Source organism: Poecilia mexicana, unplaced genomic scaffold, assembly GCF_051168715.1.
Source record: "Poecilia mexicana isolate PSO_F unplaced genomic scaffold, ASM5116871v1 scaffold_15, whole genome shotgun sequence".
Lineage (NCBI taxonomy): Eukaryota > Metazoa > Chordata > Actinopteri > Cyprinodontiformes > Poeciliidae > Poecilia > Poecilia mexicana.
In genome coordinates, this window is record NW_028263384.1 from 19,451,432 (window position 1) to 19,465,600 (window position 14,169).

General features: G+C 36.0%; 1 protein-coding gene across 1 annotated transcript in view; it reads right to left on the bottom strand.

The window, feature by feature from the left end:
- The window catches only part of lmbrd1 (LMBR1 domain containing 1), a 54,465-nt gene that overhangs the window by 36,646 nt on the left and 3,650 nt on the right, over positions 1-14,169 (bottom strand). Inside the window, exons 4-6 of the mRNA XM_088013503.1 lie at positions 4,966-5,063; positions 2,408-2,475; positions 992-1,080 (exon numbers count right to left, since the gene is read on the bottom strand). Of these exons, the coding sequence (XP_087869629.1) occupies positions 992-1,080; positions 2,408-2,475; positions 4,966-5,063 (255 nt within the window). The remainder of the gene's footprint in view (positions 1-991; positions 1,081-2,407; positions 2,476-4,965; positions 5,064-14,169) is intronic.

Below are 14,169 nucleotides of genomic sequence, written 5' to 3' on the forward strand. Positions count from 1 at the left end.
AAAATCTGACAATTTATAGAAATCCACTTTTTGTTACTCATAGACAGAGCAAACAACATTCACTCTCTTTGATGTGGAAGTAGCTACTGAAGAAAGAAGAAAGTTCACCATTTTCAGTATCACTGAGCTATTTCATAATGATTTCTGAGAATCTACAAAAGGTAAGGAAAGCTCATTACAAAGAAACTGCATTTTCTACCGGGTCACATTTCCTGTTTCTTTACACTGATACTTCTAAACAAGGCATAATAGTAAAGCAGAACCAACCAAGTCGAAGGCGTTGAAGTAAAGTTGCTCTGATTGTTCAATTTCAACTCTCACCCTCAATCAAGGATAGAAGACTGTATTTTTTTATGATTTATTGAGATACGTCTGGCTCGTTCAGACTAAGAGAGACTGTGTGTTAAAGCAGATAACAGGAAGGCTGTGGGCTCTGAAGATGATAAGAATGTAATTGTACTCTGGTTCTGTAAAGCTGTGTTGCTTTACCCATTTGAGCCTTCAATCTTTTTCATGAAACTTTTTTTTGTAAATATTGGCAGACTTTCAGAAGTGTCATCATTAAGGTAATGGCCTACATTTTCTAGGAAACACACAGTTGTGAATGCCAGCCATCCACACTACTAAAATGTCACAGACAGAACACCGACTCACACCTCTGCTCCTTATATAAATACTCAATAAAGCGCTCACAGGACGTAAACTAAAATTAAATTAATTACAGTTCATACAGAGAAACTGGAAAAAGCCACAAAAGTCAAACTATTTCTACAAATCCTAAAAATAACATGAACCAATAAGGCTGTGTAGCAGTTGAGGAAAAATATGAGACAGTAAATGATGAATGCATAAAGAAATAAAAGGTGTCAAGTTGAAAAATGTATTTGAACTATAAATGGGCTTCAAGGGTAATTATAACAAACAGAAGATATTTAAAATTCAGGTTTTGCTGAAAATTACAGGAAGTGTGTTTCATAGCGGCTGTACTTACGGCGACTGCCAAGCTCTTCAAAAAGGTACTGCACTTTCTCCCACTGAGTGGAATTTTGTCCAGGTGGGGCCTCGAGTGGAACAAATGCTCTGAAAGAATAAAAATAATACATAAAAAAAAAGACTGCTCCTCTTTGAATATTAATACACTTTTCATAATTTGAAAATTCAAAGGAATCCTATGCACTGACAGCTGAAACCCATTAAGGGAGCCACAAGAAAACAAAGCTTTCACCCAGAAAATATGCTGTGGATTTTGGAGCGTGTAGATAACTGATGATTAATTTCAATGTGTTTTTCAGTTTTTTGTGCCGATTGTAGTACTTGCATGCAGAATTCCAAACCAGAGGATAGGTGTGCAAGTTAGGTCCGTTAAACAGGACAATGGTTTATTTTATTTCTGTGTTTAATACTTATTATCTATGACATTTCAATTTCTTACAAATAAATTATGGACTTTTGTGTTAGGATTTTTCTTTTTTTTTTTTTTTTTTTACAATGGTGTAAATTTCATGCTCCACTAAAAAAAAAGTATGATGTGTTCCACACTTATTTTACCTGGTGTAGAATGTTTGAGCAAAAAAAAACAAAAAACATCTGACCATTCCTGACCATTTTTTTTTTCAAACTCCTATAAAGTAGATTTACATTTTTAAAACACCAACATCTCTAGACTTGTATCAAAACGAAACTTGTGTCCACCTGTCCGACCTTGTAACTTCAACTAAATACCGACTGACTGGACACTGACCTCTTGGTATTTCAGCATCGCAATCAGAATTCAGAGCAAATAAACCAACCACCGACAGGATAAAGCGGCAACAGTTGCAGTTTATTTAGTAGAAGAGCATTTATACGACTTCGCTCTACATTGCATCTTCTAAACTTCTAAGTGTGAGACAGTATAGCCATGTGCTCTTTATTTTCTCAAAGCAAATAAGCTTTCCTTCAAAGTCCCATTTTATGGTTCAGAGAGCACATTCAATCGCACAGGTTGGACTCTAGCTATGTTGCTGTCACAGCACCCAAAGAAATCCATTAAGTTTCCCTGGTGTTACTGAAAGCAACCTGTGTAAAATTTGAAGATAAATAGAACATGACTGAATATGTGCGCCAGTACATACTGCATTTCTTAATTCAATATGGATCAACACAGGGGAAGGTCTGATACTCCCTCTGAAGGTGATTTGGGTATGAGGATTTGCATAACTGAGTTTAGACTCCTATCTACGAAATATGCCTTTTTGTAAACAGAGGTGGTTTTTTCCGCCCCTCTTGATGTTTTATTGTGGGCAGACAAATATTGCTTTAGTTGTTTGAAAGGGTTTTCTTCTCATTATCAATACAATGATGCATTCACACCCCTTTTACCTGTTGTGTAGTGAAGCAGAAGAAGCAATTCGAGTCTAAAACTCACCCAATTAAAAGGAGCGCCACGCAGACGAGGACAAATCCAACCGTGTACTTCAGAGCATTTTTCACTTGCTGTAATGTAAGAAATAATTAAATTGGTCAATCGTGGTCATGAAGTGAAATATTATTATTCACTGTGAATATGATAAGAAGCTCAGACTGCATTGAGATAAAGGACTACAGCAAGTGTGCGCAAGACAAAGTGGGCGTAGATCCAGTGTGACTTTGCGGAGATAGCATTTCACATCCCGCGCCATTCAAGGTGCTTTTTAAAGTTCCGACACAAAAGACCTTCTTATCTTTGCGAGAAAGTGCCTCGCTCAGCTTAAAACTGACACATGGCAAGGAGAGCAGTACATTGCTGTGGCTGATGGATCATGCTCACTAATTACTGATTTGTACCATCACTCACTCGAAAAAACTTCCAGAGAGAGGCGTTTAAAACAAATGTCATCTGCAAAATTAAAATAAAAGGACCTAAAGCAGACGACTGAATAAGGTGGCACAAGGCTGAACAACATCTTTTCATCACAGTGAATTTTAGTCAAACTATTACCTGGTTTTGATCCATCTGCCTTAAATTTTGCTCCACATGATGGGCAAATTGTTTTCAACTGAGGCATCGAAAGCAATGTAGACTGCTGTCATGAAACGTTTACTAAATGTCTCAATGTTCTCGGGTCTTTTTCACAGTTCAGTCTTCTTGGTCTTTTGACAGCCCTGTGTTGTTTCTTCTTGTAATCATGTTGCAAATTCTTATTTCCGTTTTGCTCTCAAGTGTTTAAAAAAAAACTGCATGACATAGTTCATTTCCTGGAATTTATTTACAAAGAGATACTTGAAAATTATGCAAACAAAAAATCTCAAACTTAAACTGTATTTAGTGAAGTGAACAAAGTCAGTATTAGGCACAGATAATCCTGATAGCTGCAAATCAGAATTACCTGTGGGTATTAATGTACTATTTCTTAAACTTTAAACAAAAAGCCATACAAGTAAGCAGTCATCTAGTCTTATACTGTGCAAAACCTAATAATGTCACATTAAGCAATTCTTCTTAAGCTTGGAATATTTATTTGCATCTATGCATTAGGGATGCACGTTGATTTTTGAGTTACCAAAAGCAGAAATTCCAGTAATGTTTTTAATAACTTAGTAAGGAGGCTTTAAAAAAAATTCTAACCAGGACTAGAAGTCAATGCAATTGAAAGTTAATTTTTTTTTTAACTGCCAACTGCTTTTTTTTTTCTTTTTTTTTGCAAGCGAGGGGACTTTCAATTCAAAATCACACATGTAACAATAACCAAAGAAAAAAAAAAAAACAACCTACTCAACATATTTAGTTTTATCTGAACGGGATTAAAAACTAGAAATCATGGCCAAAGGTGAGTTACTACTATTCACAGAAAACAAACTTATCCTTTTATCCACTATGTGAAAGATTTGGTGAAGCACCCACCTACTGAAACTCCAACCTCTCCTCTGTAAGAGAGGGTTTTATAGGCAGACTATGAGGTAAATGATCGATATAGATGCTCTCATTAAAAATAAACAAAATAAGTAACCATCCTAAATCATAAAGCAGTGGACATCATTACCTCTTGTTGAGATAAGTGTGGTAAATTACTGCTCCCACCAGTCGGGCTTTTGCTGCGTTCTATTTACCTCGGATGTTGGAACTCAGAACTGGGATTGACATCTCACTTTAAAAAATGTATGATGTAAGAAACTAATTATGAACAAAAACTATATTTTCTATGACTTGATTCGACTCATCTCTGGTTTATTCAGGGTGACAGAAAGCCTCTTTAAAAGAGTTAACAGGAAGATTGAAATTAGTATGGCAAAGTTGCTGTGTTTCATCCTGTTGAGTTCTCACCATTTGTCCGTTTTAAAACATGCTGAATTTGGAAATTCTGACCTTTGTCTGACCTAGCTATGCAAGTTATGCTAATGATGAATATAAGATGATAGACACAGTTTAAACTAAAATATGGAGTCTGACTTACAGTCTACTCTCTGAAATACTTGGTATGGAATTGACTTGGCTCATATAGTAGATTATTAATTAGAAACTAGACCAAAAACAAGAAAAATGCTAAATGCTGTTATTTCATGTATCGAAATAGTAGCTCGTAAAGAAAAGTTGGATTCAGTCAACATGAGTATTGGTAGGTATGGACAGTTGTCAGTCTGCCTTTTTCTTTCCACACATATGTATGTAGAACATAGCATTCTATACAAACTTTGCAAAATTGCAAGAATGCCTGTCACTTCATTGATAAGCAACATTGAGCACTGAGGTAGAAAAAAATACAAAATGTGTTGCCCTGTAAACATAGGGTGAACCTTTTAAGAGACAAATGGGTTAAACGTTATGAAATTAAAATTGCAAACCAGTGGACTGAGGATCCAAGATCATGTCTGAATGTTGCCAGAAATTTGGGGATGTTAACAATTTTTGATCAGATCTGGTAGAATGACAATAAAAAATGTATTCCTGAAAACGACCTATAAGTGAACTGCAGTGCTGCATGCAGGGAAACAAAGGCATGTTCTTACCGAACATTTGTTTACATTGTTGTCATCCTTTTCTTCATAGTAGAAGTAAACAAAGGGGATCCAGAGGAAGACGCAGAATAGTATTATGGAGTAGAGAGCTACAGGGACACAAAGAAAGGGTAAAAATTAGTCACAATATATTTTTCAAATAAAATTTACTAAAACTAAATGCCAGTTTCCTTTTCAAGTGGTAAATTATGTCATTAAGATCTTTATTACAGCCACATACCCATTTAACAAACCAGCTGCAGTGTTTAGATCTATTGAAAAACATTTGGCAAATTGCAAAGCTATCCGACAGTTAGATAACTTTAATATACTACAACTTAAAGCAGGAAGTATTCCCCTTGGAAATAGTTTTATAAAGTACGCTGATGTTTTTTTATTCATTCACTCACTTTGTGTTTTGTGTGTTCTGACGCACTGTGAAGCTGAGTAGAAGATGTGCACCAAAATCATTTGGTGCAAAACCGAATGATTTTATTGAATTCTTTAAGAAATATACCTAAATATCCAATTCAGGACCAAGACATCCCAGACTAACAGGTTTCTTCATGTCACACTGATCGCAGAGTCTTATAAAGGTCTTATTTATTTGATAGCCTTGACAAAAACCAGATGCTAAGTGCAGTCTGAAATATGACTGCCTAGGTTGCTGGAAATATTATATATTAGTTAGGAGCTGACTTACCATTGCAAACTATGAATTGGAAACACCCTACAAACAAAAGGTTTGTGAGAGAAAACCTGGCTTCACCCATTTACTCAATATAATGAGAAACAAATTGAGATTCATACTGAAATAAATTGCCAGTCTAATACAAATCCCCTTCTCTGTTATTCAGATTATATGCTGTTGGTAAGATGAGTATGTCTGCATCTGCTAACAATTTGAAAGAAACAAACAAAAAACCCAATGTGGTTTAGACCAGAAGACTGTCTAGTCCTAAAAAGCATGTGGTGAAGCACCTAGCCTGCCAGTGCAGGGATTAATACTGTTTAATCCTATTTGACAAAGCAGATAGTATCCATCTCCATGTCAGAGATGACCATTACTATAGCAAAAGGAAAAGTTCTCTGCAGCAGAGGAAAAAAAAACAAAAAAAAAAAACAGCTTCCCTCCACTGAAATTGGTGACCTATTATATTAAGTGGATGCAATAAACCAAGAGAAAACATTCATAGAAGAATGCCATTTTAAGATGGGGGCGTTTTTGTCTTGCAGCAAACTGATGTCAAGGAAGACAGTCCAGACAATCCAAAAATAACTCTCTGAAAAGCATGTCACAAAGACGTAATCAGCCACTTGGCATGGTTTGCTCAACACCCCGAGGTGATAATGTGAATCATTAGCACGAGAAGCAATAAAAACAAATGCAAATGAATGCAAACAACTTACAGCACCGCTTTCTCTTTCCTTGAAACTTTAACAGCTTTTATAAGGACGGGTTTTACAGATATTAACGCGATCTCAGCTTTACCATTTGGCCACAAGTCTCAAATAAGATCAAAACGATTCAAACTGTTTATTTTGTAAGACATTTACAAAGGATATACATGCTTTCAACTTAATAGTGTAATTAGTTTCAGTCCTGAATATGAGCCCAACACATGAAAAATAAAACCACGGAGAAAAAGAGACAAACAAGTAAAATCATTTTAACGACTGCTTAATATTTTTGATCAGTAGCATACTTCAACAAAGCAGCCACACTAATGACAAAAAAAAGTGCGCTCCAGGCATGTAGAAACACCTCTCTCTCCAAAATGAACCATTTTCAGAAAAAAGGTTCTCTCTCTGCTGCAGGAAAATGAATGTTGCCGTTATAGAAGGTTTGCCTTTTGCCAGCTGTGATCGTGACAGGGCATTGCTTTCAATATGCACATGCTCATTGCTTCACCAGTGTATCCATTAGCACTCATTTTCAGCCAGACAAACCGAGTCGCGGATGATGCCAAGAGCCAATAAATGCAAACTATGCTCAGTATGCAGCTGCTGATGTATGCCTGCAGGTTAAAGTACTGAGTAAAATTAATCATAACACCATGAATATTAACATACAAAGAGAGTAGGTCATATTGAATTATTATGAATCGGTCATTACTCTATATGCAGATCATCTACCGGAAAAAATGCATTATCACTATTAAAACGTAGCCCATTTATCCCTTTGACAGAATAGCACTGCTAAATAATTGAATCCCCTTAACCTTTTAATTTAGGTTATGTGTTTGTGTGTTATATAGATTGAAATCTACTGGAATAACAAGCGGATGTTATACAGTTCTCTGTGTTTAAATATTTTTGAAAAGAAAAAAAAATGCAATAATATAATCATTAATTTACATTGCTTGTTGAAAAATATTTGTATTTTCTTTATTACAATTTCTTTCAAAACACAAAATGACACACAAGATGTTTTACACAATAAAGTAATAGCCCTTTATATTAAATACATTTTTGATTTCACCCTTGCAATTTCTACCTTCTGTCTTGTCTTACCAAGCTGGATGTTTTGCTACTGCTTTGACATGTAAAGAGTTTAAAAATCGTTTTATGTAACCTTAGTCAGCCTCAAGGAGATTTGATATTACTCCACTTAATAATATCTAATAGCTGGAGGTAAGCAGCACTGCAGTTTGATCTGTAGTCATAATATGGAGCCTTGAGAAGTCACTGAGCCCAAACAGGTATCAAAACAAACAAAATGGAAATAGCTTTAAAATAATAATATACAAAGAGCATGTTTTCCACAACTTGTCACCCTGAGATTTTTTTTTATTGTTTTAGTTAATTAAAGAAAAAAATGTCTTTGTGCAGTTACAGAAGTTAACTTCATCGTCTGATGACTAGGATCAAGTTGAAATGAACTTACCTTGAATCTGTTTGTATGACAGATTCAAGGTAAGGGCTCTTACTACACTGCTCAAAAAAATAAAGGGAACACTCAAATAACACATCCTAGATCTGAATGAATGAAATATTCTCATTGAATACTTTGTTCTGTACAAAGTTGAATGTGCTGACAACAAAATCACACAAAAATCATCAATGGAAATCAAATTTATTAACCAATGGAGGCCTGGATTTGGAGCAACACACAAAATTAAAGTGAAATGTTTTTTCTTTTATTTTTTTGAGCAGTATATTTTGGTAAGAGCCCTAGACATGATGTTTGTTGTGAATCGGTGCAATATAAATAAACTGAATTGAACTGCATTTAATTATATCATCAAAAAATAGCCTTTTATTTTTTTGGTGTGCTTGACTATGTCTTTTTTTTTTTTTTTTTTTTTACTTAAGGCCTCTCTGAATCACCCAAAGCTGCTCTTCAAAGTAAAACAGAAAATTCTCAGTAGTTTTAGGAATTCTTTGAAGACACAAAGCTACCAGCTTTCAGTGAAATCTGTCCACATATGTTGGCAGGCACATTATTATTGACAAAAACAAAGTTATTGTAGTGTGCACAAGGACTGCCTCCTGTCTCGCTACTTTTCTTAAATGGCTTTGAGACAAGGCAAAGAGAAAGCCAATGATTTATTCAGGAGGCCCAGGGTATTTTGCCCTGTTGCTTAAGGGTCTTATGCACCACTGCTTTGAAGTACTGAAAAGTCAGAGGAAATGTAAAAGTGGACAAACCTCAAGCTTGAAAGCTAACCTTTTATGCTAGATCACAAAAGCATGTTGTATAAAAGGATGTGGGCATCTCTGTAGCAGACAGTCACCCCCAATGTCAAGTTAAATTTAGATACCTGTTCCACTGGCATTTGTTTGATATTCAATTTATTAAATAAAAAAATAGATTTATTATACGGAATTAAGAATTCTTTTAGGTTTTTCTCGCAGCTGATTCATGTCTTTGATCAATCGTGTGCTTATAAGTTGAACATACACCACGAGATATTCACGATATGTATGCACAATCAACAAATCATCAACAACTGGCTAACAATACTTTATAATGTTCTCATTGCGCATCATTCACTTTGAAATCAAATAAGTTCTGCTGTCTCCACATGATTCAACTCCAGTCACATCTTCAGAAAGCAAAATGGAAATCTGCTTTCCAACTCAACAGCTATGCATTCACATTTAAGCTCAAAACACCTCAACATCTGTGTGGTGTGATACCAAGTATCAAAACGAAGGTCAGTAGAAAAACTGGCAGGGGAAAGACAGTTATTGTCATGAAATTATGAGTGGAACCCATAGTTAGTGTGTGTATGGACGGCAGGCTCTTCAAGAACATTGAATGACACATTAGCCAAGAAAAAAATTCACCCAACCGCATTTCATAGAGGATCTGAATAATAGCTTTTGAAAGAGTAATTCGCTACAGCATCATTAGACATTGTTAGAAATCAAGTTGTTGATTTTATTTTTGTTTACTAAGGGTTTTTAATTTTGTCAGAAATTGAGCTAATTTTTCATAGAAATATATTTTTTTTCCCTTGTTAATACCCTAGAATGAAATGTGCCTCTACTGAAAATGTTGACATTGTTTTTATTTCTTAGGAAGCTTAAGTTTGAAAAATGTCCCCAGCTGTCATCTTAACTGAGAATAACAACCTGAGATGTCCCTGGTCGAAGGGAGCGATGGTAAAAATGAAGAATAGAGTGCTGATGAAAGCCAAACCAATAGTAAAACATCTTTAGTCCTAACTCTTGTAGCTAATTATGCAACAGTAGAGAATGTTGCTGGAAAAAAAGAAATCCATCATTTATATAATTTTGTTCATGCACAAAACATTAAATTGCAAGACATAATTGAAAGACCACTGTCTGAAACAATATGTGAATTCAAAGAGTAAGTGAATTATGCCAAAAGCTCTTCAAATCACTGAGCATTCACATGCTTATTAACTGTGATCGTCAGTGAATACAAATCAGTTGACTCTGGAGGGAAGCATGTTTCACCAGAGGACGTATAAAACTCTATGTCAACCCTGTAATTACACTGTTTGTGAAATACAAATGGACACAGCTGTGTCCTGGAGGAAAACTTAACCTCAAATGCTTGATTGGAAATAAAGCTGTGCATAACTTGACATGGAAATTGGTCTCCACCTACTGGCAAATATCAAAGTGATGCTTCTAAAAAAACGACAAAAGAAAAAAGTCAAAATGATGTCAGATTTTGTACAAAATTTAAAAGGTGTGGGGAAAAAATAGACTTACAGGGTCATAATGACATTTATTTCATCTTTTCCATTAAGGCAGCACATAAATCCAAACCTTGACAAAAGTAGAATAAAATCTAAATCAGACTATCGTGAACTTGTAAAAAGATTCAGGTTTTTTTTGCCTTGATTAGAAAGCAAATTTCTTATGAAATAATAAATCACACAAATAATGAGAGAATGTGCATGTAAATGTGCATGTCACATGCACATTTCTGTTCTCTTTTTTTGGAGGTGGGGGTGGTTAATATTTTCAAATTTAGACAGAACGTTTGGGGGTGGAGGGCTATTATAAAGGGTGCTGACTGATTGATTTAAATTTAATATGATTTTCTCTGCAGGAAGAGCTTGGTCCTGCTAGGTTTTTGTTTTTTAACCACTCAATTTCTCCTACAGGGATAAAGGGATGAGCCTTGCTGGGGGTAAGTAAACTTTGGACTGGGGGCTTGCAGGCTATGTTCTTAATTGATATGACATTTTGAATGTGTTTATGACTTTATATTAAAGGAATCTCATTTTCAATATTTGGCCATATCTTTTAAAATCTGTTCATCTTAAGCTGTCTCCCGAGTTTAACCAAAAAAGTAACAATTTTAACTTTCAGCCTTCCAAGTTCATTTTAATCAGATGGGAAAAGACAGCTGGCACCTCAAAGTTGTGTGGATTTAGCAAGCTCACATATTAATGAGGAAAAAAAAAAGACTCAAATCATAGCAGGAGTGAATCTGGCAAATTGGCTTTGTTTTAAGCCCAAATAAAAAGCAAAAAACACATAATAACAAATAATGCTGAAGTGCACATCATCACTTAGAAACTGTCTCTTTGCTGTGGAGGCAGTTTAATATTTTTGCTTCACAGCATAGAGCACAAACGTAACCATGGAAATGCTGCAAAAATTACACATGTTCAGGATGATTAACATGGATTACGGTAAAGTTTACAGCAGATTAAGAAAACTTTACAGACCGTATATAAAGCAATCAGAGGATGTATATAGAATAATCAAGTTAACTCACATTTATTTATACCAGCACATTTTAAAATGGGATGGTTACTGAAACGCTGCGTACAACAGAAGCAACAATGGCAAATCAAAGCACATGTAGAAAACAATAACATCTGCAATTAAAGGGACAAAAGGCAATGATAGAAACTTAAACCCAAGACAGAGCCATAATAAACAAAAGCTAGTTTAGTTTTATAACCCATTAAGAGACTTTATGTGTCGCTATGCGTCTACAGGAAAACATGCAAAACGCAGTAAAAAGCCATGGAGAAAAGCTAGATCTAAACACTGGAACAATATGCCAAAGCTTCAGAGAACTAACCTGCATCAAAGAAAAATCTCCTGCTTTAACTGCCTGTTAGTTTCAACATAAAAGACTAGTGTACCTTGGGAGTAAGCCTGTAAAGAGCATATTAAACAAACAACATCCTGCATGGAATAAATTTAAAAGGCAATCATGTTTTATGTGAGCTAAAAAATAAACCATTCATCTTTAGATCACTGCTAATTGTAATTCCATTACTAAGTAGCAAAAATTCCAGTAAGGAGCATGTAATTTTATGTTTTCTATTGAAGGCTGTAAATAAAGAGAAAATCGACAAGTGGGAAAGGCAAGAGTTCTAAAATGACACTTCCCCTTCACCTATTGCAAGAACCCTGGTTGTGACTCTGTCAAAACTACACGAACACAATCAACAAATCTTGATTACCAGTTTGTGATTTCAGGATTTCTCTCGTTGTTCTGACTTTCTGCACAAGAAGATTAAGTTTCTAACCAGTCACAATCAACATCAGAAAAGCCTAAGCATCATTACACACTTGATGAAACCGTCAGCCCACATGTTGAAGTTACGGCAATGTGAATAGTTTGGTGTCTCAAGAAAAGCATAGTAAAGCATGAATACAAAAGCCTGTAAATACATAGATTACAATAATTGGTTACCTATGGGAGACAACAGCAAATACACTGAAACGTTTCAGGTTGAATGTAAAAAAACTGATTTATTATATTTTATTAAAAATAACCAGCTTTTAAACATTCTACAGAAAACCTTACAAAACAGGTTTGATCAGCCATCCAGCCCTCCCCCAGCCCAGTCTCTCCTGCTGCCCAAACATCCTCAGTCATTTACACCTCTTGGTGCCTGCTGAAGTTCACCTAATAGCCTGGCCTTGGGATGGATGATGTTATCGTCTAAACTGAGCTCTGACCCACATAGAGGAGCCTGAGGAGGATCACCTTCTTTGATTTCTCCAGCACTTTCACCATCATCCCACCAGGGCTTCTAAGCGACAAGCTTGAGCTGTCAGTAGTGGATCACTCTCTGTCCCAGTGAATACTGGACTACCTCACTGGCCAGTATGCAAAGACACTGGGCTTTTTTTCCTGACAGAATGGTCATAGGGAATGGTGCTGGCACCATTGCTCTTCACCCACTACACTACAGACTTTTCTATTAAGTCTTCATGCTGACATCTACAAAAGTTCTCCTATGACACTGCCATAGTCACCCTCTTCACAGGTGAGTACGGAACTTTGTGGACTGGTGCCAGCGGAACCACCTCCTGATCAACTCGGCTAAAACCAAGCAGCTGGTGGAGGATTTTTGCACCACACTGAGACCAATGAGTGGACATTGAGACAGTGGACTTTCATAAGTACCTAGGTGTTGGCCTAAATGATAATCTGGACAGGACTAACAACGCTGATGTTCTTTACATGAAGGGTCCGATTAGACTCTTTTGGAGTGCAGGAGGTGCTCCTTCCATGAATCTGAGCTGACATCAGCAAAGCTAGTAAGTTGGTGTCGTAGCTTATGAAACATTTGAGAGGAAATGTTTAGATGAGTTCATCAGGAAGGACAACTCTGTACTAGGATCCCCTCTCGACCCAGTGCAGGTGGTGGAAGACAGAAGAACTCTGGCTAAGATAATATCACTGTTGGACAATGTCTCCCCGCCTCATGCATGAAGCAGTTGCTGAATTAGAGAGCTCCTTCAGTGACAGATTCCTGCATCCTAGGCACATAAAGGAGCGTTACCATATATCCTTCCTCCCAGTAGCTAGACTCTAATCATCATTGCTCCCAAGTGTTAACATACATACTGGTATTTGCAGTTTATCTCATCTTAAGACATTTCTGCTCTGTTGTGTGCAATATCAGTGTCTGCGTATTGATACATGGTAACTGACATTTACCAGTATTTTCACCGCAGCAAAATTTTCTAAATCACAGGTGAAGAAAACCAATGATTAATTTCTGACCTCATCTTTAAATGCACTGAGTTTTATCTAAATTATGGCATCAAATTCACACAGGCAGCCATTCTAGGTATAGCTATAAATGGGTATAATCTCCATGTCCACATAAACCCTTCCTAACCCAGCAGCGCCTATCCAAGACAGAGAAGCATAACAAAATCACAAATTCTTCTTAAGAAGTTTTCTTTAAAGCTTCTTAAGTTCTAAGGCAGCACTCACTTTGGAGTTCACATGGATTAAGTGGAAGGTTTTAATTCAATTTTAGCTACAGCAGGTCGCCTGTAAAGTTACTGCAATTGTACTCTCGCAAATAGTTTGCTCATGTTTCTGTCAGAACTGAAGATGTCGATTAAAAAGGAAAACATGTCAACTATTACTTTAATTATAAAGAGAGTGTTATGGCTCAAATTCTTTCTTATAGCATGATGAAACATGAAATAGACTTTTAGAATAACTACTGGAATTGCAGGGTTTCAAACAAGCTTCACATATTGTATATGGTTTCTTACTTCCATAAAGAAAACTTCAGTCAAGACTGATTTTATAATACACTAATGGATTTGTTTTTGCACTACTTCTGCCATAAAGATCTATATAGAAACCCTGAGTGCAACTGAATCACCACTGTGAAAAATATAATGCTAGCATGAATCACATATGTTGGATGCTAACCTCCCAAGAAACAACGATTACATGAGACGGGTACCAAGTGTTATTAAAATTGAACCGGCGTGACCATCGATCCGAAAACAGCA